This window comes from Anser brachyrhynchus (assembly GCF_964034855.1).
Source record: "Anser brachyrhynchus genome assembly, chromosome: 7".
NCBI lineage: Eukaryota > Metazoa > Chordata > Aves > Anseriformes > Anatidae > Anser > Anser brachyrhynchus.
In genome coordinates this window covers 34,894,373-34,920,337 of record NC_137701.1, presented here as the reverse complement: position 1 = coordinate 34,920,337, position 25,965 = coordinate 34,894,373, and the positions used below count along the sequence as shown (strand labels likewise).

The 25,965-nt window shown below is 37.6% G+C and overlaps 2 protein-coding genes across 5 annotated transcripts in view; one reads left to right on the top strand and one right to left on the bottom strand.

The window, feature by feature from the left end:
• The window catches only part of RAB3GAP1 (RAB3 GTPase activating protein catalytic subunit 1), a 23,610-nt gene extending 15,349 nt beyond the window's left edge, over positions 1-8,261 (bottom strand). For 2 of the 3 annotated variants that reach the window (XR_013953884.1, XM_080600747.1), the window contains exons 1-9: positions 8,007-8,100; positions 7,444-7,769; positions 7,295-7,350; positions 5,940-6,015; positions 4,413-4,545; positions 4,073-4,151; positions 3,269-3,388; positions 2,526-2,691; positions 1,626-1,725 (exon numbers count right to left, since the gene is read on the bottom strand). Coding sequence is in view for 2 of the 3 variants with exons in the window: in XM_080600747.1 (XP_080456873.1) it covers positions 1,626-1,725; positions 2,526-2,691; positions 3,269-3,388; positions 4,073-4,151; positions 4,413-4,545; positions 5,940-6,015; positions 7,295-7,350; positions 7,444-7,461 (748 nt within the window). In the remaining variant the exon portion in view is untranslated. Of the gene's footprint in view, positions 1-1,625; positions 1,726-2,525; positions 2,692-3,268; positions 3,389-4,072; positions 4,152-4,412; positions 4,546-5,939; positions 6,016-7,294; positions 7,351-7,443; positions 7,770-8,006; positions 8,101-8,121 lie in introns of those variants that run through there. The other variant, XM_080600748.1, reaches the window with a different exon arrangement.
• MAP3K19 (mitogen-activated protein kinase kinase kinase 19) overlaps positions 8,141-25,965 on the top strand; it is a 21,011-nt gene continuing 3,186 nt past the window's right edge. The window contains exons 1-9 of one of the 2 annotated variants that reach the window (XM_080600724.1): positions 8,141-8,278; positions 11,142-11,212; positions 11,767-11,851; positions 12,672-12,913; positions 13,593-13,636; positions 15,763-18,225; positions 19,506-19,655; positions 19,853-20,550; positions 22,101-25,965. The exon at positions 22,101-25,965 is cut by the window's right edge and continues 3,186 nt beyond it. In XM_080600724.1, coding sequence (XP_080456850.1) covers positions 11,805-11,851; positions 12,672-12,913; positions 13,593-13,636; positions 15,763-18,225; positions 19,506-19,655; positions 19,853-20,550; positions 22,101-22,167 — 3,711 coding nt within the window. In that variant the 5' untranslated portion in view covers positions 8,141-8,278; positions 11,142-11,212; positions 11,767-11,804 and the 3' untranslated portion in view covers positions 22,168-25,965. Of the gene's footprint in view, positions 8,279-11,141; positions 11,213-11,766; positions 11,852-12,671; positions 12,914-13,592; positions 13,637-15,762; positions 18,226-19,502; positions 19,656-19,852; positions 20,551-22,100 lie in introns of both variants that reach the window. The other variant, XM_080600723.1, reaches the window with a different exon arrangement.

The window sequence follows — 25,965 nt, the reverse complement described above, 5'->3', positions numbered from 1 at the left end:
GGCTTTATTTGAGAATAGCTAATTGAGTGGTTGAGGGCAATAAATTCCTGGTCTAGTTATTCACAACGAAGATATAACCACAACTGCATGTGGCAAGAGCAGTAAAAATGTTGTTTGTCTCCAGTTTCTGCAATACGCTATGTCACTCCTGGTTCTTTATCCAAAAACTTCTAGAAGAGTAGAGTTTATTCAAACTGCTTAAAGCAAGAGACATGACCAGAGTAGTATAATTCATTCATATTAAAAAAGGGATCCTAAACTTGCTGAATAACTATAGCAAGGCACAGAAAGACTAATGAATAATAATTTCTGTGTCTGCAGAAATAATAAAAAAGAAAATCTGTAGAACTAGCTTCACAAGTTGTTTTGACAAGCTTGGCTTACCTACAAAGAGAATTACTACTTAAAAAAAAACAATGATTTGCTCTGACCCCACAGAAGAGGATTCTCTTTAAAGTTATTTTCCACACTCCTTAAATATAAAGCACACAAGATAAACTTCGCTACACATTTCTTCAAAACACATCTGTGCATCTGTGAATGGTGTAAGGGTTTTTTGTTGTTGTTGTTTGTTTTTTAAGTAAACAAAAGTCAAATAATTAGCAACCAGACTAACGTCATACAGGTTCTGTCCCTCTAAGTACACCCTAAATACTTCATCCTGTTATGCAAACCTACTACAAAGCTAAGAATAGAACTTGGGCTTTTAATTGCTCTACCATCTTGTGCCTAAAATACCACGTTACTAATGAAAACACCTGTTGAGAACGAACTAACCTACCTCTTTCCTACAGATTTGCTTAACTTTAAGCCAGAAGGAGTTTATAATTTATTTCCTGATGCTACCTCTATATGAATAGGTCTGTTAAGAGCAAATCCTTGAAGCCCAAGAAAATGTTACCACCGAGCAAGCATGTAAGAGTTCACTGGGAGATTACCAAACGAGTAAACTCGCACAGATTTTTCTAAAGAGCATTACTGTTGCATAAACTTATCAAGTCTGGTATATGTACTTTGGATTTAAGACTACATATTACTTTTCTTCTTTCCTTCCCTAAGACCTCCTATAGTAAAAAGCTTGATCAGCACTTTTTCCTGCACGAAAAAAATGTATCAACTACTTAGCTTACTTAACACTGTGGACTTTTTAAATCCAAAGTTCAGTTGAACATAGAAAAGTTGTCTCCTCTTCCATTGTTAGCAGAGATAAAAAGGTAAATAGTGAAGCACTAAAATCAGTTATTTTATTGAAATAATCACCCAATACTAGTGTGAAGTATTAGCATCTATCAAAATTTGAATCCAATCGTTTCCCTGTGGAACCCAGGGCAGAATTCTTTACAGATCTATGGACAGTCACCTGTTTCTCTTCAAACAGACACTACAGTTTTAGAAGCATCACAAACTGTATCTCTGAACGCTAATGAAAAAAAAGTATATTTCTAACTCATGATTTCAGAGGAGCTTTAAATTTGCTAGCTCATCACAGGGAGTTGTAACTAAAGCCTTTTGTAGTAATGCAGAAACAATGTTTAATTCCTCTGGCAAGATACACAAACATTTTCTTTAGCATTGACTAATTGTTCATCTTAAGACAAGTTATTCTGTGGACACAAAACTCCCACCTGGTGGCTGCTGAGGCCAGAAATACTGTTGCCAGTCTTGAAGCACGTATGTAAGCCGAATGGCCATGCTAACTGGAGGCAGTGGCGTTAATGGGCATCCCTTGAAAATATTAAAGGAAAAATTAAATGTAAAGAATACATCCTCTACAATATCCTTGAACAGAACCTAAATTATGACAGTTTGTATTATAGCTAATTTTATCTGAACTGCAACACCGCAAGAATTACTAATAAAGTCTTTGCTCAGCAAGACACTCATTGCAAAACTAAGCATATAAGCTTTCTAAAACCCACGCAACGTTTACGTGCTCCATTTAACTGGTTATTCACAAGTAACTCTAATCCAGAATATGTTAGGTTTTCAATAAAAACTCTTTCAGTGTTTTGATGAGATTGCTGACTACCGACATCAATTGCGAAGTGTTGCAGTCCCCCATGCTCCTCTATAAAAGTCCACTTAGACTCCTCAGATTTCCATCATGTTTTTCTTCCCTCTTAATTTATTGGTTGGGTGCATGAACTACAAAATATCAGAATAAAAACTGCACCCCAACCTTCCTCTCTCCTTCAGAGAGAGGCACAGAGTTTCAGAAAGAGGATAGAGTTTGCTTGAGGGAGATTGAGAGACTTATTACGAGTAAACTGGAAAATAGAAACATTCTTTCACATGCCCTGTGAAAAATTAAGAATAGAAGAATGCAATACAACTGAGCACAGAAACATAAATTTTTACTTTCTACTACTAGATACAGAGTAGCAATAACTGGAAGGAGATTGTTGGTATTGGCAGTGTGAGTCTTACCCTTACAAAACGAATCCCTAGAAGACAGAAGCGAATGTACAGCAACCAGTTAATAGAATTATTCTTAGTATCAGGTGTATGCATACGGATGCACTTACTATCTTGGACTTGAAGATATCCAGTAATCCCGATAAATGTGTGTACTGATTTGGCACTTTGCGAAGATGAACCATTTCAAAGTCAGTTCGAACTCCTGGACCTTGACATTCTCCAACATACATTCGTCGCCATTTCTGATGTATTTGTACAAATAACGGTACCTGACTATAAAACATATTTCAGATTATTTAAAATGTCGTGCTATCTCATAGTCTTTTAAACTAGCTAAAAAAATTTTAAATATCATATTTTTAGAATACATTTTCTTAGTGGAACACAGCTCAAAATGCTTAATATGAATCATAGAAAAATATTAACTTCACCATTACATGGAATGCCTAACAAATTGTTGTGTCATAAACACAAACACGAAGGCTTATCAATGACTTCAGTTCATTTTTAGTCTAAATATTTTTGAGGAATATGATAAAGTTACTGTTACCACACAGATAAGAAAGCTTCTTCCAGAGTTTATGCTCTGTATGTCAATTATTCGAACAACTTGCATCAGTTTTTAAAGACTTTGAGGTTTTTAAATAACAATGAATATAAACAACGTACCGAATCAATCATTTTATAGTTACCATGGGAAAACTGTTTTTTAATCTTTTTTTTTTTAAATATTATGGTGCAAATACAACAAACTCAGAATGTAATTCACTACTAAATTAATACTTTTTCCTCAAAAGAGGAGTATAGTAGTTTCATCTTGACGTACTAAAAAGTTTAGGCTTTCACTTACCAGCCAGTGTTGCCCAATGCAATAGAAACAGAACTCAGCAGAAGGTTACATTTGGATTCACTAAGAACTGCATCGTTATTTGCAGCCGGAGCAATAACCACAAACTCCCGTAAGCCATACCTTGGAGGGGGCGAGAAGAAAAAAAGCATGATGTTTCTATTTTCTAGTAAACCAGCTGAAACACACAATTGTTAGAAATATTATAATATGAATAACGGAATTGCCACCAACAGGCTGTGAATCTGTTATTTGGACGTGAGTCCCTCTTTCAGCGAGGTCAAGAAGTGACTGGGTATGTAGCACTGCAGATTCTCAAATCAGAAACTACAGGCATTCAAGAACACTCAAACACTATTAAAGTAATGTGACGATTTCCAGATCTATCAGTCCTGAGTTTATTACTTAAGTTAATAATAACTGTAATTATTTATACTTTAATACAATCTGTTGAAGAATACAGTAATCTGCTACAGATTTGCTTTATTAAGAAGTATTTGGTTGTTACTGCAGTTTTTTCCTCTCTTAAGGTGCTAAAGCTTTGTTTTTGAGAATCCATCTAAATATCACATACATTAAAGGCTGATTAGTCTACGAAATTCAGAAAAAAATATTTTTAAAAGACTATGGTTTGGGTTTTTGTTTTTTTTTTTTTTTCAGCCCTTTACTGCATCCCATACAAAGACCCATTTTCCTTAAGCTTTAACGCTGGATGGAAAAAAAAATACAAATCATTGTGCCAGCATCAAAGATTTTTCAATTGCTATGTTTACTTATTTTAGGGAAGAAGAGAGGCAGCATACATACCATCTTACCAGACAGTGAGCTCTAGGAGGAAAGTCATTGTTCATGCACAACAAGTCCTGCATAGGCAGAGGAAGGGCATCTGCAAAACAAATTGATACATAAGAGCATCAGCATCCATTCAGCTAACTTACAGTTTACTTCTTTAGCAGTTTGTAAATTCTTCAGCATTTGTTCAATGTAAAACACTAAAATCAGAGATGTCAGATCCCACCCATCAGACACCTCAAAATTTCACAAAGATTCAAATCAACGCACAATGAATTCCACATTTTGAAATTGTCTTCTGTCATATCCGTATGCCAGTGACATAATCCAGACACAAAAGAGAACTATAAGCTACCTTCTGCAGGTTCTTCTTTCCCATCTCTGTCACTGGGTTCTTGTACAAGATAATGATGGGTAACTGAGAATTTGAAGTCTGCAAATGAAATTTCATCCGATTTCTCTTCCCATGCTCCTGTGGTATATACACCCTATAGATTTAAAACAAGCAAACACAAAGCTAGTGCTTCATCACATAAATTTAGGTTAACATTCATGAACCTTACAAAATATACTGCCTAAACAATCTATAACATTTGTCCACCTTTTTCTGCTACCATTTTATTCTACATAGCAAGGCATGGTTTAAAGATACATAAAGATGATTCTCAAAACACTTCATACTAAAGGTATCTGAATGTTAAAATCTACTTTACTAATAATCATGTTTGTTTCAAGAAAATCTTGTCCCCCACAAAAGTCTTGAGATTTATAAGGCAATAAAGAGGCAAATATTTCCCCTCACATGACGGAAACTGCACATCTTAAGCATATGTACCCTCTACTTTGCCCAAAGACAGAAGCTTCCCAGCTCAGATTTTATCTACACCTGTCAACCCTACCACTCTACGCAAATGCTTCTTTAATATTTACTTGGAACATGCTTTTACTGATAAATGATTACGTATCTAAAACCTGCAAAACTTCTGTGAGGATAATCAAATTTTAAACAACAATACTACGTACGAGGATATATAAGGGGGAAAAACAATCAACAGCACTGTACAGAATTTTACCGCTGCTACTCAAGCTAAGCAACTTGGACAAACACCCTTTGTAAAGAGCGTATTCTCACTGGAAAGCAAGAAGAAAGGTCTGGTCTAGAAAACAAAACATGTAGGAATACACTGAAGGATAAAATAATTGTCTAAGGTTGACTAGTTGTCAGCCCTAAATATTAATCCTGAATACTTTGTAGCATGACTAAAATTAAGAATCATAAAACTCTCCTGAAAACATGGCAACCATTCAATCCAAAACAGCTAAATTTATTCACAATGATATGCATATGCTATTTATGTATTTAAATATTCTAATATGCAGAAGAGCTCAGTAATTTCTTACATGTTTTACAAGACTGAAGAAGCACCACAAAGACTAAATAGACTTTGGGGTTAAAACAAACATCTCTCTGATCTATGAAATGTACTGAGTCACCAGAAACACAATGCAAACCTCAACCATAAGTACGTGAGGTGTGATGAAGGCACGAGGTCAGGCAAAAAGAAACTCCTTGAGAATTTCAAACAGCTTGAACCATATTTCCAGACTGAAAACTGGCAGTGAAAAAACAAAAACAAACAAAAATAAAAAAATCAAGGCCCTATATGAAGATTCAGATTTATCAAGGAAATTGCCCATTTTCCAGACAACCCACCGATAGACTTACAGCACTTGTTCATCCAGTAGCCACTTTTACAAGTGAAATTCCCAATATAAATCATTATCTGCAACACTTACGTAAATGAGAGCATGTGTAAACATCTCCATGTGGACTGCTACTGATATTAATAATTCTAATAGAACATCTGAAGCAACAACTGACCTTTTCTAGAGGTTTGCCTGAAGAAATCCCAATAAGTTTCCAGTCATTCAATACTTCTTCTATTTTTGAAATGAATCTAACAGGGAGGGGAAAAATCATTAGTATTTCCTGAAGTCTCATTCATCTTGCACCGTAATTCAGCTCCCTAAAGCGGGCAATATGTTGTCCTACTATGGAATACTTCAAAAAAACACCAAGTATCACAACAGGAACTGAACTACTTCCTTGTATGAATAAAGTGGTACTTCTATGTTTACATTGCAGATTATAGTTATTTTTAGCAATTGCTATGAACATGCTTTGAATGATTACAGTATCTTGCTTATTTTTGTCTGGTACTGCAGAATATTGGTTTTAAGAAAACATACCCTTATTTTACCGTTGACAGAAAGAATAAACATTTGACACGATTGTAATTGAAATTCAGATTTAAAGACAGCGCTTAAAATCTTTGTCTGCTTCTGTCATAGTCATTATCACTGATATAGACATTTTAAGAAACGGAGGTCAGCCTCTTCTCGCAAGTAACTACTGGTAGGACTAGAGGGAATGGCCTCAAGTTGCGCCAGGGGAGGTTCAGGTTGGAAATTCGGAGATATTTCTACTCAGAAAGAGCACTCAGGCATTGGGACGGGTTGCCCAGGGAGGTGGTGGTGTCACCGTCCCTGGGGGTGTTCAAGGAAAAGTTGGACATGGTTCTTAGGGACACGGTTTAGTGGGTGATGTTGGTAGTAGGGTGATGGTTGGACCAGATGATCCTGGAGGCCTTTTCCAACCTTAATGATTCCAGGATTTCTATGAAATAGTACATTAAGAATGCAAGAGCAATCTTCATCTTAAATTTTCCTGTACGTTGTTCTTCTAACTTTTGAGGGCTTCATCTGAGATGACTACATTATTAATATAACATAAAAATCCACAGAGCTCTTCTAGATCTTTACTCCCATCCTCTTCAAATAGACATTAAACCAGATCTTTCGCTAAGCTCAGAAAGGGCTTGGCTGGATCCTCTTAGCCTGCCGAGCAGTACCGCCAGCAGGCACACCGTCCCTGTCCCCCTGCCCCTGGCGCAGCGTTAACCTGTTGACAGGGGCAGCAGCGCTCACCAGGAGCCTCTTCCCCCGATGATGGGGCACAGACACCTTCTGGGGCCGCCTAAGTTCAACTAACAACAACAACAAGGCCACGGAGTAGCTGAAAACTTGGAAAAACTCTGCCCGACGCCGCCAGCAAGGCGGCCGGGCAGCGAAGGAGCCGAAGGGTCCCGGCGGCACCTGCCAGCCCTCAGAGCCCCCCCCCGAGCCCCGGCAGGAGCCGCGCAGCCCCCGTGCCCCGGTCCCGGCAGCAGCACGTACCGCTCCCACTCGGAGGCGGTGGTGAAGTCCGTGATCTCGAACACCTCCGACTCGGGCTGCGGGGAGAGAGCGGGCAGGCAGTGAGCGGGGAGGCAGCGGCTGGGCACCGAGAGGAGGGGAAGGGAAGGGAACAGGGGGCTAACACTCACCTCGCTGTCCGCCGCCATTTTGCGACGCTGCCCAGCCCCCCGCCCTGCGTGCTGCCGCTGACGGGAAGGCGGCGCCGGGCGGGCCGCCCGCTCCTCGCCTCCCCGGCTCGCTTCGCCCTGCCCCGGGAGGCGGCACCGGCCGCGGGCAGCGGTGCCTCAGGGCTGCTCCTCCCGGGCCTCCCGCGTCAAGGGTGGGCTCGCTCCCCGAGGCTCTCCGGCTCCCTCAGGGCCGGCCTGAGAGGGTAAACAAAATGGCTGCCCGGCCGGCCGGCCGCCTGCTTGGGCGTGACGGGCGTCGCAGCTTGTCCCCATGGGGCCGATTGTACCTGGGGACGAACGAGACGGTCGGCCAGGAGCCGAGGTGCCCCCCAGGCCCGGTGTCGCCGTCCTCAAGAAAACAGAGCGGGCCCCAAGTCCCCGGGTGTCGGGGCACGCAACCTCCGGGCGCCTCTCACAACAGCTCCCCCAAACTCCCCTCACACCATCATCCCCCGATCCCCCTCACGCCAGCTCCCCCCAAACCCCTCTCACACCATTTTCTCCCCAGTCCCCCCTCAGCTCACCCTGAGCCCGCACTCTCCGCAGCCGGCCCTGCCCCAGCCAGCGCCCCCCAGCCCCGCTGCCGCCCGGTTCCCGGCCCGCTGCCGGAGTTCCCCCGGCAACGCCGTGTAAACGCACCCGCCCCGCTCCGCCGGAGCAGCGACCGCCGAAGCGAACGGCCGGGGAGGTTGGGGCTTGGATTTCGTGCCGCCCGGCAAAGGGGCGCAGGGGCCAGCTGGGGATGCCCTGTGGCTTCTGGGCGTGTTGCTGCGCCTCTGTCACCCTTCAACACCCGGTAAGGTAGGGGTTGTGGCTGCTTTGTGGGACCTTGTCAGCTAGTGCTTTGAAGGGGGTCTCCTATATCCAAAAAAAGTCGAAGTTTGGAGAAGTTCACGGTCTGATATAACTCTTAACAGACTAATACAACGAAATATGCATTTTAATGGATTATCTTGTGTTTAGCTTAAGAATGATAGATCAAGAGTGCTTACTCAAGCTACTTTTGCACAACTCGTTGGGTGACCTTGGTCATACTATTCAACTTTTCTCTGTTTCCTCCTCTGTAAACTAAGATGAGGAACTCATTTCCACTGACCTGTGCAGTGACGTTGAAATGGAATGGTTCCGTGAGAACAGACTGCTACGTGGCTTGCTACCTTCCATCTGTTGCATACATCTCGCCATTAATAAATAGTACCTTGACGTTAGGCAGTTTTCCCGTGTGGGTTAGTAGCTCTACTGAGACCCCTGAGCTCAGGTGCAAAGAAAAAAAAAAAAAGTCATTATGAATAAATTGACAAGTATTTATGAGGAAACTTAAAACAAGAAAAACCCACACAAACCCACAAACAAAACAAAACAAAACAAAAAGCATTGCTGGGGTAGTACCTGAGATTGTTGTTAGAAATAATTTGTAATAAAACTTGTAAAGAATGTTGAAAGTGTTATTTACTACTAAGTGTGAAAAATTTATGAAGTTGAGCATTTTATGCATTTGAGTCATGTAAGGACAAGGAATGAAGTAAAAACCAGCATGTGAGAAAAAGATCAGAAAGAAAATTTTGTAAAGAAATTAACGTAAGAGCCACTAGGTGTCCTATTTTTCACAGTCCATCTATTGATAGATTTAATAGCCATAAACAATTTTCTAAAAATCATACCTTTCTTTTAGCCTGCCATAGAAATTAAGTTCTAAAACTAGTTACTTTGGTAGCATGTGTATGGTGGTTAAGTAATTTTTTTGTTTGAGGGGGGAATATATTGCAATAAATTAAATTGAAGATGCAAATGCAAAAAAAAAAAAAGGTTTAATGATAGATCACTGTTTTAAATGGATATAGCATGTATTTCTTACACAGTTAAAATGGAGAGTTCACTGCCACACTATATCGATTATGTCAATATAATAAAGCATGCCACGTAATCTAGAAAGGAGAATATATTTATGCTGCAGGAAAAGTTAGACCTCATTCAATAATATTAGCAAGAATATGAATGTGTAAAATACATAAATCGTGATATTATATATCTATTGATTAGATAGTAGGAAAAAAAAAACCACTTATTTTTACATTATTACAAAATTTTCCAGTATGGACCTTACAATCTTCCACTCAGAGGAATGTTGCGCAGAGTTGCCCTGTAGGAATTTGAGACTTTTATTCATATATCTTTAAATGTATATTCATATTCATTAACATATTTTTATACACATAAGGTATCTAACAATATCTTCTGTATTTTTTTAAACTATAAATTGTTTGCTAAATAATAAAGATGGGAAATGGGAAATATTGTAATATAGATGGTAGGCAATATTAATAATAGTATCTTCTTTTGTTCATTTCATTTCACTGTCTTTAATTACATTATATGTTCTTGTCACTTGAGAAACAAAAGTTCATAATGTTTTTCAGAAATGACCCCAATCCACAAAAATAATTAGTTGAGATTTATTTTAAGGATTAGCCATCAAAAATTTCATATCTTCAAAACCTTCAGTTTCACTCTCTTCTGCAATTTGTCATTGTTTCTTATTGTTTACGTCACTAGCATCTTATGGTATTTTTCATTTTTGAGTTTCTTGGAAAAGAGGGTTGTTTTTGTAATTGTGAAACAGCTCACGGTGTGGTTACTCACCATATTCAGGCATGTTGTTAACTGTAGAGGATCAATATTGCCCACACGTAGCTGTATTTAGCAAGAGGGTGATATCTAGCTCCTTCAGTGTATGCTGATTAGTTGGGGGAAAGGTTCACTACAACCTTCTAATTAAGGGTAAAGCCTAGTAAAAGTATCTTTTAAAGCACAGGTCACAGACATCCAGTGGCAACAACAACAAAAAACCAATCATATAATGGCAAGTTATTTTTTATAAGGTGTACAATTTTTAAACACTTAAAAAAATTACCTTTGTAAATATTCAGAGATAATACGTTGCCGTGTGTGTACTTATGAGTTTATAATAGATCTGATATAAAGGGTGTAATTTATAGCTTCTTGATAGCAGTGAGACTGTGGCTCTAGAGAAAAATAACTAGCTAATTTTTGAGCATACATTTAAAACTACGCTGTTTTTGTATACTAGAACAATTCCTTCTCAAGATACTTACAAATTATTAAGTAAATTAATTAATGACTGGTTCATATTTCTCTTAAATTGCTAGAAAGATTCCACATGGCTTCACGTATCATTGGAATAAGCTATCATTGAGACTTTGTTGAGACTGTTTGAGAAAGTTTTGGTTCTTGAACCTCTTTTGCTGGGAGTTTTGATCAAATAGACAAAGATAAATGCTTAATTCAGATCTGGGTTGCAAGGAATACGTTAAACATACAATTATCTTCCAAATGTGAATTGCTGACTTTCTGATCTTAGAGTAAGGATGATATCTGTAAAGTAATACTGACAGCTTTCATGTCTTATTCACCATAGCATATGCTGAAATTTTAGTGTTAGAGATTAGGTCTGGACTTACTGCTTCTGTGCACTTTCAGGACGGGGCACTGGAAGTTAAGTTAAATTGTAATATTTTTAATAATTTCAAGTATTTTTTTAAATGTCACTTTTGTCATATATAGGATCCTGAAATAATGCAATATAAAGTACTGATCTGTGCACATGAATTGGAAATCAATTGATGAAACATTTTTTTCAGGTTTCAGGACTGTAATACATCTCAGGACAGTATGTTTGAAAACTAACAAAATAAGAGGAGAAGAAAAGAAGGTAGTTTAACCAATGTTTATGAAATGCTATATATGGGATCTGGAGAAAAAAAAGGACAACGTTAACTTGAAATCTTGTGACTTGTTAAAACCAAGCAACTACAAGATAATTTGAAATCAACTTCAGAGTTATTTTCCACCTTTGAAAAGCTCTGAAATTTGTTTGAACTTTAACACGTTTCCTATTTTAAATGCCATGCTTTTGTAGAGTTTGTCAATATTTTTCTTATATTTCTATTCTACTGAAACAGGAGGTGTAACTGGATTTTTTAAAGATGTTCTTTGCTTTTATTCTACATTGAACTAGTATACTTACCAAAATAACTAAAATTGCTTTAGATTTATATTCAAATGTCTAAAAGTTATAACAGTATGTATATGTATCTAAGTCAAATGAAACGTGCTCATTTTTTTTCCTGTTTCATATTTTAATGGCCAAAAATATGTACATTTTCTTTGTATTATTGGTCAATGAATTATATTGCTTTTATGCAATATACTAATATTTTATGCAATATACTAATATAATACTAATATACTAATGTACTGTTGCAGGTTGTGGAATTGTTGTTGCTCTTCAAAATGCAGATAAAATGATGGAGGAAACGCATCAGTCATACAAAGCTCTAGGAAAAAATAGGTAAGCAGAATTAATAGTTAATTTGCAGTTGGGTATTCAAAAATGAAGACAAAGCAAGTATCAGTCTGTGAGTATGAAAAAATGTATTTAGTGCCAGATGCTAGATGCAACTCTGTGAGTTGTACAGTGTTTCTATCTTCCCAAAGTCAATTACTGGTCATTGCCGGAGGCAGGATATTGCTGTAGATGAACTAATTATTTGGTACCGTATGAGGAAAAAATGTATATGGTTTTACATCAGCATTTGATTCAATTAAAAACAAACAATTATCTCACATACAGCTTTAAGATTAACGTAGACTGTATTTTTGACCTCTTTTCAGTTACAGGATTTATTTTTTTCCGTATTTGGATTTTCCATTCTTCAGAAACCAGATGGCTGAAATCTGAGTCTTGTTTACATAGCTTCTATTCTTTCAGGCAGGCCACAGCACATTTTATAAATAACAAAGGTGCACCTGGTCTTTGGAATCCTTCTGACTTACTTTCCTGATGGTTCTTAAAAAAATCATGCTGGAAGCAATCAGGTTTTGTCAAGAAGGGGAAAGCGGGTAATGCTTTTTGCCATTCATGTGTTGGCTTTGTCTATGTTGTTTGTAATCCATTGTCATTTGTAATCAGTCCCTGGTATTGCAGTCAGATGGTGCTGGGGAGAGCCCCAACTTCCTAGATGGATCAAGAAAGAGAAAATACTTTGACATTCTTAGATCTTACAGACTTCTTCTTCACATTATTTCCATGTCACTTGATTATTTGAACTGAGTAGGCTCCTTACACTTATTTTTATACTGTGTTTTGTTTTTTGCTTTTTGCCTTTTAGCCAAATAGCACCAACAACTGGACTGTGGCCAGATAAACAAGTGACATGTTTTAAAAGTAAAAATCAGTTAGCGTTACAGATGGGAGAGCACACTTCTCTACCTTTCTTGCTGAAGAAGGAGAACGTAAGACATGGCTTTGACTTCAGCTTTCTGCTACAGGCCACAGGCACAGAATCTAACATTTCAAAATCATTTATGGATTTGGGTGCCTTTCAGATAATACAAGCACATGCACGGCAAAGTAAGTTCTATTTTAAAAGTCACAACTTTTAAATATAGCTATACATTACTATCAAGTTATGTCCCAAAGTCTCAGAAGCCCTTTTTATTTAAATTTTAAATTGTCTTTATGTTTGCTTGACTTCTTCATATTAAGTAGACTTTCAGCCATGTTGAACATCTTCTTTAATGATGCGTACATGTATTTGGGAAATGAAGGAGATAAAGAGAAGTGATGACAGAGAACATTATACAGAGAATACTCTGTATAATGAAACTGAGACCACAAAACGTATAGTGGAATTCTCCTTAGCTTCAGTGGGGCCAGGATAGCATCTCTCTCACTTTTTTCCTTATACTGGAATTAATTAATTCATAATGGAATTAATTAGCTACATGTTGAAGTTAGCAAACATCTGAAATTGAGAAGAGATATTTACTTAAACTATTAGAATAAAACTGTTTTAAAATTGCTATATTTCACTGAGTTCTATAGAAAGTGCAATTATAAGATTCAGTATCACACTTTAATTTCAACTTTCAACTTTTTTCTTTATAGCAGATTTATAGCATGGATTGCAACTGCATGTTAGACAGATTCCTGGTCCTCAGAGCCCTACAGTTTGAAATTAATTTATGCATGAAAACTGTACTCTGTTTAAGAATGCCAAACTAATATTTCATTTGTTTTGATTTTCAAGGGTTAAATATAACAATAGGAGAAAAGAGGAACAAGAAATCTGAGGTAAGATGGTGTTATGTATAAAGCTGAACACAATTAAAAGTATTATATACTTTCAAAACTTGAAATATAGCAACACAGAAGAAGTGCAGGTAGTTTTGTCTACTTATTCTTCAGCCTTTCAGATGAACATCAAGTATTCGTGTATATATATATATCAGCAAATGTTCAGAACTATATAAAAAATTGTCAGTGAAGTGTTACATCAGGGATTTTGGGGGGTAAGGGACTGGAAGTTCACGAAGATATAGAACCTCTTATAATGGTAATACATAAGTTAATTTCAGGTATGTGTATTCTATATGTTAGACACTGTTGTCTAGTTTTGCTGAATTTAAAAACAAAACAATTTCATGTATTGATGGATAATTTAAAATTGAAGCAGAATTGAAGAACTGTCTTGATATGAAATGATTGCTGAAATTTAGTGTACTAACATATACAAAATAATGTTTTAGAATTAAACATATTTGACATGAAATTTTGTGATGTGTAAACAGGATTCCTGACAAAACAGTTTTGATAGCTACTTCTGTACACACAACCGAGTTAGTCGTTTAACATAAATCAGTGCTTCACACCAGGTGAGCCTGAAATGTTGCAAAAGATTAAATATACTATATTTGGAAAAAAGATAATTTGGTCTTTATAGTTATTAATTAATAGCCCTTTGTACAGAAGAATTAATGAATCAGCTATGTACTTTAGTGTGCCTACTGCAGAATATGAAAGTACTCACAGGAAAAAAGTCACAGAAAAGTCTAGAAGTTCTGACAGAAGATCATAAAAAGGGCTATGGAAAAAAAAAAAACAACAAACATTCCCAGTTGAGGGAATTATTTGGAATTTATTTTGGAATACCATTATTTGGAATAAACTGAGCATTCAGACTAAAACCATGCAGACTAGACAAAGCCTTCTGAACTGTAAATTTCAAAACAGCACTCATTGCTTTTTCTGGCACATTCGAACCTCAGTTTGCCCTTGGAATGCAAACAAAAATTTCATGCAGATTGCAAACTGATGTTGAATATAGACATGCGAATGTGCAGTCAGAGCATGTGACTATGTAATTATTTCTATCGCATTCATTTGCATAAAAGTATACAGTATATTTGAGTTTATTTTTTCTCCCTTTCCTATAAAAATAAAGAATAGAAATAATATTTTCAGAAAATTATTCTCACATTTCATCTGAATAATCACAACAATGCACTCAAATTCTTAAATCTGTTCTCTTTCAAAGATATACAGTACCTTTTGATTAAGGGGAGGAGGGGGGAGAGAGAAGAAAGAAGGGAGGAATAATAAAATACATTCTAAATACAACAGACTACTGCGTTAGCTGCCATACCAAAAAATGGTCTTTTGGTAGCTATCCATTTAACTTCACTGACAAAATGTAGTGCAGACTGTGCTATTTTCCAGCATACTTTAAATTCTGTGAGCTAACACTGTGGCCTGTCGGACGTGGTTTATGAAGATTTTTATAAGACTATACTGAACACATGAAAGAGATACATATTTAGAATTACAGCAACATCTCTTAAAAGCAATAAAAAATTTGTAAAGATTGTTTTTTGCATTGGTAAAATAGTATTCTCTTATAACACTATAGCTTTTGATTTTTAAAAACTGGTTTCATGAACCTTAGTTCCGTTGGGAATATAATTACTGCTGTCAGCACACTTTGGAGGGTTTTAAATATCAGCATAAGAGTGGTGCTTTCGTTCAGTGAGACTGTGCAGCAAGAAAGAAACTTTGGCACATGAAAGTTTTGAATTCCTGTACCAAACACACTATATAGCATAACACATGGTTAATAACTGATGAGATTATTTGTATATGGGCCAAAGTTTATTATTTTTAAATCATGAATAGTGACTTAGGCCGTAAACAAAGGATCCCACTTTCTGTGCTAAAATACTTAGGAATAAATCTGGATGTGAGAAAAAGAATGTGGTTTTGAAATTACACTTCATATTAAGTTAAATATGGGAATATATCAAAGAGTAGTCCTTTTCTGATTATTTTTTCCTTCACCTGCTTGGTTCTTAGTGATTAGCTTTTACCTGTATCTGTTCTGTAGTACATTATTAATGTTTTTTTTCTTTTAATGGAAATTACAGTTTCATTTGCCACCAGTGACATTTCAGCCTGTAAGAACAATTCATCTTGCTCTTCTAGAGGATAATTTTGTCAATGAAAGCACCAAGATCAGAAATATTTTGAATATTATGAACTTTATTCCCCAGCCTATAAAACCAGCTAACAAATTTTATCAGTATCAGGTAGACAATCTATTAAAAAGAGATGCTGAAAAGTCTTCAGGTCTGATCGTGGCTACTATTTCTGATAAGTTCACTCCAACACAAGACCTGTGCTGCTTCAGCAAGGATAAATATTATAAGTACTCTAGCGACAGGAAAGAAGAAATTGAAAACAATTTGAAATGGAGGGAAGCTGATGTAGCTACCAATATTGAAAAGAATGACCAGATGAAGTATCAGTTGTCAGTGGCTTGTAAGGATATAGATATCATGACCCAAGTCAGTTACTGGGATGCTAGTTCTTCCTACTTCAGCACAAGTAACGCTGTGATAAACTGTGGAATATTTACAGCTTTATGTCCTGTGTCAAACAACACAGACACTTTAAGAGCTGGCGAGAAGGAAAAAAGAGTGGAGAATTCCTGTACAACTGGTATAGAAGGAGGAGATATTCCAGAAATGACAGTGGGTTATATACCGTGTGAAGATGAGGAGAGCGTGAACTTCATGCTTGGCAATCATGATTTAGATTCTTCCTGTACAAATGAAGTGATAGAGGCCTACCATGCCTTAGAAGGTAACTCTGTAGCTGCAGTCATTCCCAGAGTGCAAGATTGTTCTGGAAAACAAACAGAAAATAATGTTTGTCTTCTTGAATTTGAAAAGAAAAAAGAAGCAACGCAAGAAACGACTGCAGAAGATCAAAGTGAGCTTGTACCTGTTGCCCACGTTATGTTCTCTGAACAAGAACCAGCTAAGGAACCACCCATTGCTAAATGTCCTGCCGGGAGGAGGAGTGTCATTCGTAGCCTCCCTCCTCGTGTTAGTCAGAGCTGCAATGTTCCTGCTCGCAAAGAAAATGACAAAGGTGAGATAAAGATGAATAGAAACAAACATTCATCAAAATCTAAAATAAGTAACAAGATAAAGATAGCTGAAGGCGTAATTGTTTCTGATGAGATTTCCACAAAATATAATACACAAGAGATGAATGCCAAGAATCGTATTTTTCCATCTTTGCAACTGCCATGCATGGAATCTGAGACTTCCCTGAAACGTCAAAAAAAAATACCTCAAGCAAACAAATACCATTTTCCTCAGAGTGCTCAAAAACTTAAAAAGCAAAGTTTCTCCTGCAGCTGCAAAAATCCAGTTATTTTAAAGAAACCTGTTACTCCTCTTTCTCTACCGTGTGCACAGTCTGCTTCAGATTTTGTACATCTGAAATACAGTGACATGTTCAAGAAAATAAATTCAAATGACAATGGTCCGGGTATTTATGAAATGTTTGCAACTCCAGTCTATTCCCACATGCGTGAGCTTGATCAGCATGAGAACAGTTTTTACAGAGATGTTTGTTCTGCTCCACTTGGGAGATGCACTGCTAGCACCTGCAGATCTACCTGCAATAAAAGGAGAGAAAGCAGCCAAGTAAGAAACACTCAAAAGAGAACGTATTCTAAGCCAAAGAAGACCGTATCTGGTACCAAACAAAAGCAGAAAGGCTTAATTCCAAAGGACAAAAGTATCAAATTCAGTGATAGCAACACAGAGCAAGATAATGTAATAAGTTCTGGTCCAGATTGTCAAATACAAACTTCAAGGAGCATGTCGCTGGTTTGCGGAGACTTAGATGATCAGCTTATATTTTTAGAAGAGCTTTCACAGTCAACCAAACAAAATAAAAAAAATTCAAATTCGAAGTTATCTCCTATTACAGAAGTCTCTTTGGAGAAGTCTTTAGACAGTCGGGGTCTATCCAACCATCAGATAGCTTCTACCTGTAGCCAGAATCTTCTTCAGTTAAGTGATAAAGACTACACAGAATGTGCTGCTGTACGCAGCAGTTCATTAACAACAGACCAGAACATTTGCGTACCCCGGTACAGGGTGGATAGGAACGGCTGCACAGGCCTGGAATCACACCAGACCTCCTTCAGGACTATAAATCGACACAAATCATTGCACTTTTCAGACAGACTGCAGCATCAATCCCTTGCAAAAAAATCAAGTCAGAGTTGGGCATACACACCTCAGGGCAGTAGTTTGGCAAATGAATTTACTCAGCCTTCAGTGATTCAGACAACAAATGTTACAAGTCCCAGTTTCCAGACAAGTCAAAACATTTTGTCCTGGGCAGGTAAAAAGGACGTGACTGATGAGTTGCTTTGTTGTCTGGCTGCAGAATTGCTAGTGCTTGAAGAAAAAGACATCAACTCTTCAAGAACAAAAATTGCAGATTCTAAAATGCAGAATGCCTATGCGAAAGAAGGAAATACGATGAACGGAGATGGAGAAATACTAAATAGTGCTCTAGTGAAGGTAAAAGTAACTTCTTGTAACTTGCTAGATCCTTTGGGTGATGCTCCAACACAACTGTGGGTGAACGATGAGTCATGATGTTGACAAAGAAAACAGTGTTTAACTAAAGTACAGGTAATGTGCTCATTAATGATCGGGTCTCTTCCCCTTGGGCCAGCTGTCCACTGAGCCTTCTGGTGCCCAGCCGAGGACACCCATGTTAGATGCTGCCTCTCTGACACAAGGCAGATGGTATTCAGGCATGACAGACATAGATACCTATGAAGACTTATTTTTTTGGGTCAAGATAAATTAAGAAATTGTAGTGAAAAAAAGGGAGAGGCTATTTTAACTGAAGAGCATGTATGAAAGGCTGGGGGCCAAGGCAAAAGCACTTGAGATCTAGACTTGTAAAGACTTGAAAAGACATTACAAATGGTCCTTGTATATCCAAAAGGACAATTTCCTTGAACCCCTGAGGGCAACCCGATACTTTTGTAGATATGGATGACAAGTATCGGCTTATCAGATAGAGTTAAGGCTGTTTAAGTAACGTTTAATCAAAACTTCAAGTTCAGAAGGCTTTGATTCTGGCCCCCTGCTCAGTTAAGAACCTTCACCCACTAAGGTGCTTATCTACCAGTATCACTTCTCCTTGACCCTCTTAGCTTTTTCTCTATTTTAATTAAAATTTCATAAGGAAGTTTTCTTTCACTGTATTTTGATACACTTCCTTATGCTTCTGCAAACACAGATGCCAATTTTACCTCCATTTATTACTTCTCCTGGAGATCCCTGGCTAGATGGAGTAATTATTACCATCCTTTCTGAAGCAGTCTCTTCTTCCTGTGAAGTCATCTCCAAATTGTTTTCATCAGGCTTGGATTACATATGTTACCTAGGGCAAGTCAGTGGGCACATTCACCCTTCAGCTTAGCAAACTGTAGCTACGTGACAAAAAAAAAAAAAAAAAAAAGTAATAAGCAGACATATAACCTGATCTTCTGTGTTCCTTCTGCCTGGCTTGCTTTTAATGGCAAAAAGATGGCATGCTACAATCTTCAGGTTATGCACCATTACGATACATCCTTGAATATATCAAGGAGGAGGCAAGTTTCTATTTCAGGAGCTGTTGTATCGATATGCCAGGCAAGGTGTGTTTGGGGGAGGAGGAGGAAGAGAAAGAGAGAGAGAGAATCATGCCAGGTGAAAGTTACTCCTTATAAAAAATGTAATGATAATACGAAGCTTTTCTTTTCCCCCTTGCTTTCTCCTCATGCTGACCGTCGTCTTTCAAGCAGAGTTACAGTAGAGCCTTTTTGGGATCAAATGAAGAAAGAAGCCTGCTAAACTTCGAGGAATCTACTGAAGTGCCCGGAAGCATTTTAACTAACAAGGATACTATCATGTGGACGAGAGGTGAAGTTCTTGGAAAGGGAGCCTATGGCACAGTAAGTTAAAGTCTCAGTATGTTAAGAGATGCACTGGTCATCTCTGAGCTACATCTCACCTTATAACTGACTGTTGTCCAGTGCAACAAATAACTATTTTGGATTATGCAATGAAACGTGACAAAGATACCCTGTAAAATAAGTGAACATACACTTTTATTCATGTTTCATTTTAATAAATGCTATTTTCTTTGTAGGTATACTGCGGTCTGACAAGCCAGGGACAATTAATAGCAGTAAAACAGGTTGTTTTGGATATGTCAGATCAACTCACTACAGAAAAGGAGTATCAGAAGTTGCACGAGGAAGTTGATCTTTTGAAGACACTGAAACATGTCAATATTGTAACTTATTTAGGAACTTGTCTGGAAGACAACATTTTAAGCATTTTCATGGAGTTCGTTCCCGGTGGCTCAATTTCTAGTATTATTCATCGGTTTGGTCCGTTGCCAGAAACTGTCCTTTGCAAATACACAAAACAAATTCTAGAGGGGGTTGCATACTTACACGACAATGGTGTGGTGCATAGAGATATCAAGGGCAATAACGTTATGCTCATGCCAAGCGGTATAGTAAAGCTAATCGACTTTGGCTGTGCCCGGCGCTTAGCCTGGGCAAGCCTCAGCGGCACACACAGCGAGATGCTCAAGTCCGTGCATGGGACTCCGTACTGGATGGCACCAGAAGTTATAAATGAATCTGGATACGGGAGGAAATCGGACATCTGGAGCGTTGGCTGCACCGTGTTTGAGATGGCAACGGGAAAACCACCGCTGGCTTCCATGAGCAGGATAGCAGCCATGTTCTATATTGGGGCCCACAGAGGGCTGATGCCTTCCCTGCCTGACCAGTTCTCGGGAACTGCAGCGGATTTTGTGCATGCGTGCTTAACCAGGTATGTGGAGTTTTAACTGAAAAAGAAAAGGAAAAATGCAGATAGTGTGTATGGAAGCTTAGGCTATCTTAAATGGCACATATGGCTGCGTAGAAGAACTGTACTGTAAATCCTTAGGTTTTACAACATTTCAGGAAAGCCATTGAATAACAGTATACATAAAAGAGATTTACTCTCCATAATGGTGTTAAAAATAGTCACAAGTTCTTTTTTAGGGGGCCTTGTGTTCAGCATTTACTTTTCCTGTAATTTTCATGCAGAAACGTGTTACCATTGAGTTTTAGACAAATGTTGGCTAATTTTCTTTGAAGTGCTTTGCTGTTCCAATAACCCATTGGCTGAGTCTGGCCTGTGTCTAGGAAGTTGTTTTGATGACAACATTCTAAATGGAAAAGGTTGCACATAGTTCTTATCTTCTGCAGCAGAAAAATATGTTATCACTGCCAGCCCAGGAAATAAATACCTACTGGAAACATAAAGTTCTCTGTATTTAAGACAAACTAGCATTCACTCATTATAAGAATTATTCCTGTGGAGTTTATTCTATTTTAAATACCAGCTTTGTCCCAGACTTTTAAATGGACTGTCATTTCAAGAGAGAAGTTTCTGGCCTCCACGGGTGGTCCTTATGAAATTGATAGCTTTATGAAATTGATATCCACCTTTTATGTATCTCTAAAGACCAGATTTGGGCACTAGAGAGAAGTACATAATTTAGTGGGTATGACAGTGCCCTGAATTTTAATCCTTGGATTAGAGTTGTTATGGTCCACGTGGACCATATAGCAGTAAACAGAATAACTGTTGTCAATAAATAGCAACATCATAGATACTTTGATTCAGAGATAGTAGTATTTAAAAGATATCAGGAGTCATTGTTAGGTGGAAGGAAATACACAAATAGAAAGATTTTTAATACAGTATTTACTTTTTTTTTTTTAATGATGCATTTGTATTGGCAAAGTTTTAATATATGGTCTCACCGTGTCCTAAATATAAATGCCTCCCTCTTCCTGTTTTTCCTATTAATTTATTACTTAAGAAATCAGTGCCCTTTATTGTTTCCCTTGTTTCACTTTTCTCCACGTTGAGGGTTGAAAAAAAACAAACTCCTTGATTCTTGCAATGCTATAAGTCCAAATGGCCTCCTTAACATGAATCATGTTGATTGGAGATGGCAAAACAGACTGACTGACATAAGGCCAAACAAATAATTAACATGTTTCTTAAATACACTTTTGTTGCACCTGAAACAGCTGAATAAGAAGAATTATTCAAAGTTTTGGTAGGAATTTAGAGGAACAAAAAAAGATTTTTGTAATAAGTTATTTCATTTTTATAAGTCATACATGCTAACAATCTCTTCCAATAAATTCTGCCCTCTTTTCTACCAGCTTTATAAAATATAAAAAAAAAAACCTGAAAAGGAGTAATGACTGGAGAGTTAAGAAAAAAAAAAAAGCCTAAGTTTGTATTTAGATTTTACAAATAATTACATTACAGGAATGCATATTAATTTTATGTACTGATTTTTGAAACCCTCAATGCAGAGATCAACATGAACGCCCTTCTGCTCTGCAGTTGCTGGACCATCCCTTTGTGAAAGGAAGACAGTGAATTTTTCAAAACTCCTGCCAAATGAGTTTACCTTTCACATAAAAGAAGATTTCCACTGGTGGAAAAGATCAGAAGGAGCTGGACTTAAAAGTGACAGCAGAACTTACTAGAGGTAACTTTGTAGACAAGAAGGCTATTTTTAGGTGGTGATTAACATTTTTTTGCGATGTCTGTGCTCATTGGAATGGGCATTCCCTCACTGTGAACACAGGGCCGTACAATTTGTTGCATTCGAAGAGACTTAAAAAAACACCCCACAACACTACCCCCAGTCCATGACAAGCAAGGTACGTTGGCAGTGCCAATTTGTCTGTAAAAACCTTTGGAACGTGTGGTATCAGCAGAAAGCATTGCAGATACAGAAAGCTCTACTCAGACTCATAGATGAGTGTTTAAATGTAATCCCATGAAAATGCCAAACGATGCAGTTACGTTGGCATAGAACATACTGAAGCTTTTGTTTAGTTAGATGTGCCTTTCTATTTTAGCTGGTGGAAAGAACCACAAAACTAGTCTTTGTACACACGTATCAATCCTTTTTATCCTTTGCTGCTGAGGTTTATCAGCTACAAGATACTGGAGTGATAATGACAAGAGATGCGCAGTTGTACCCAGGCGCATCCTTATTGAACTTGCATCAAGGTAATTTCTTAGTCTCTCTAGAATTATGAATCAGAGATTTGAGAGTGTCTTTTCTGGAGATGGCCCCGTCCAACCCCACTGCTCTGAGCTGGGCTGCTCAGGCCCTTGTCCATTTGGCTTTTGCATAATGCCAAGGGTGGAGTTGTTTTTTTGTTTTTTTTTTTTTACAGGTAGTTAGTGTAACTAGCTACTACCTACTACTAACTGCATGTAATGAAATAACATTTGAAGAACATTATGATGTATTAATTAAAAAAAAAAAAAGATTCAGGAATTAGTATTTAGACTGTCCTCTTCCCGATGGAGCTTCTTTCACAGTATATTTAAGATTTCAGGGGAATAAAACATTGCAGAAGCCATTAAAATGGGGTGAACTTTATGTTCTTGTGAGCACCTAGTTTCTAGGAAGACATGTAGTAAAACTCAGCCCTAGAACTTTCAAGGGCTGAGACCTCAAGAGTTCAAGACCCTGACTCTTGTAGCAGCAGTGAATTCAAAAATGGGTGTTTTACAAAACAAAGAAGGAAAGCAACAAAAAGTTGTGGTTTATATAAGATCAACTTCCCCCAGAGCATTTAGCATTTTAGTTACTTAAATAGTTTTCAAATTTTATTTTATTCCAGTAGCCTGACTTCAGAGAGCTGTTTGGTCTAAACTTTATAAAAATGAAGAGAAATCAGTAAGTACTTTTAGCAAAATTCTTTATTTGTGTAGTTTCTGTAGGTATGATGTCACATAACAGACAGAGCATTATGCCATTATGAGAGAAATCCTAGCATCACAGTAATCTTCCAAGTTTAAACAGTTATCAGTCCCATTTTGAGGAATAATGGTCGGTCCTTATGCCAAAATCCATGGCAACTTGAGTATCTTCACGTTAAAGTACCTTGCAGAAAAAAGGTAGGAGCCCTGGCACGTTAACTCAAGCGGGATGTACGTAACTCCAAGGTGTGTATTAATTCTTCTTAGATTAAGGGAGTGTTTCCAAAAAAAGCTGAAAAGTAAATATGAGTTTTTATTTAGCATGAAATGATACTGAGATGACAGTCCTAAGCAGAGAAAGAATGGGAATGCTTTAGGATATGCAGTTAATTCATATTTTCAGAGCTATGAATCCCCCTTCTGATGCACATCTTATAACCGAAACTAAGATCTGTTAACATCTGAGTTCTCTAATGTTAGGGTTAGTAGTTATTTGGAATTTAAATGTAATGTTTAGTCCAGCTACACTAACATTAGTTTTCATTTTTTTTAAAAAAAAGGTTTAAAATTTGTAAAACCTGAACCTGAGCTTTTTTTGCTTGTTTAACCAGATTTAAAGAATGAGGGTATAGCTTAATGCCAGCACTTGCAACAAGTGTTTTTTTCTTTTCAGCTTAAGTGTGCTTGAGAACAGGGGATATGTGCTAACATACCAGCCCTCTTCTTAGCACAGCTTAACCAAGAAATATGTTGATTTAGGGAATCTCGGGCCTTATGTAGACAAGTCTAACTTTGCATATTTCTTACTTAAGGAGATATAGATGTTTCACATCAAAATCCAGACAATTCAAATACCTGTAGTGAGGTATCTAAGTTAATAAGGAGAAAAGTTTTAAAATCATCTTAAATCCTTATTTTTTGATGAAAAGTGACTCACTGAAAAAAGACACACTTTACTATTTACAGTATTTGAGCAGGGCAAGCCTTATTTATTTTTATTTTTTAAACTTGCTGCCTTCATTTCTAAAAAACATAGGCCAGAAGCAAAACAGCAGTGAAGACCCCCATTGTAAAGTGTGCAGGCTACCAAGCAGCAGGTACAGCCATGTTGCTGTAATGCCAAGTTTCCTCTACATTTAGAGTTTAAATTCAGGCATATGAAAGTATGTGTCCCTTTATCACTGTAGGGGATACCTAGTATTTTATTTTATGCAATAATATTTAAAGCTCTGAGCTACTGTTCAGGAAAGTTAGGTTTCATAGGTGTGCCAACCCAACTATCCTGCACTGGTCTTGAAACTATACCCACCCATGATGTAAAAATTTGCATCTCAAAATACATTTATCGACCTTACTTCTCAAGGAAGCAGACATCGAGCTCAGAAAACCCACAATCTTTTGAGGTTCAGGTTCAAAATTAGCACCAACTTGCACAGCTTTCTCACAACTTTCAGCAGGAACTGCTGCCATTTTCTACAGCCCTATCTGAATGCCAGTTCTTGCACATAATCCAAAAAGGCCAAAAGTTCTCCTCTGAGGAATCGATTCCAGCACTCACAGCAGAGTAAGTTTTCTCCCCTAATTTTCAAAGGGTCGCATTCCCCAAGGCAGCTTCAGGAAGTGAAATTTACAGGTATTGCCAAAGAACACAAAACTTCTGAACTATTACCATAGAAAAAGGGTGCAGTTTTGAGTACAGGAACACACAGGAATCAAAACCAAGTACTTCCAGCTTTTGAGTTTATAGAGTTGATTTGGGTTTGCTATATCCACCTCTGGAGAAGTCAAAGAAACAGTCATTCTCCACAGCAATGTGAGAGAAAACTCCTGGTGTTATTTTTTTTTTTAAATTAAAGGGTAAGGAATTAAGCATTTCAGAGAAAGAATGAATTAATTAGCTCGTTCAGCTTGGCATAATTTTCAAGTCCTTTAAGATTTATTTTTAGAATTCATTTCTGGAACATGTGTTTACATTGCAATTAAAGAAAACAACTTGTTTGCTAAATCCCCTTTACGCAAAACTGACTGGGAACCTTTACCCTGTGGTCTTACAGAGACAAAGCTCTTGTCACCACCCTCTTCCCTCCTTCCCCTCCCAGCCATTAAAAGGAAGCGCTATCAAGCATGGCCAGCCACTGTACACTGAAGTTATATGGTACAGGCTCATACACCCAGGTTGGATAAGAAAACACACACGCATCTCTTAAGATGCTGTAAAGTGTCTAGGTTTTGCTTTTCTGGCATGCAAACAGAATTTACAGTGGGTTCCTAAGCCTGAGCACCATAACATGAAGGAAGCAAGGGAAACAAGTTATACAAGGAACTTTAAAGTAATTTACTAGTTGATTGTTCTGATGGAAAACATTGTTTTTGCCAATAATTAAACAGGGATCTACAACTGAAGTTGGAAAATTAAACATAGGAAATGGGATAATTTCTGCACAATAGAGGTGA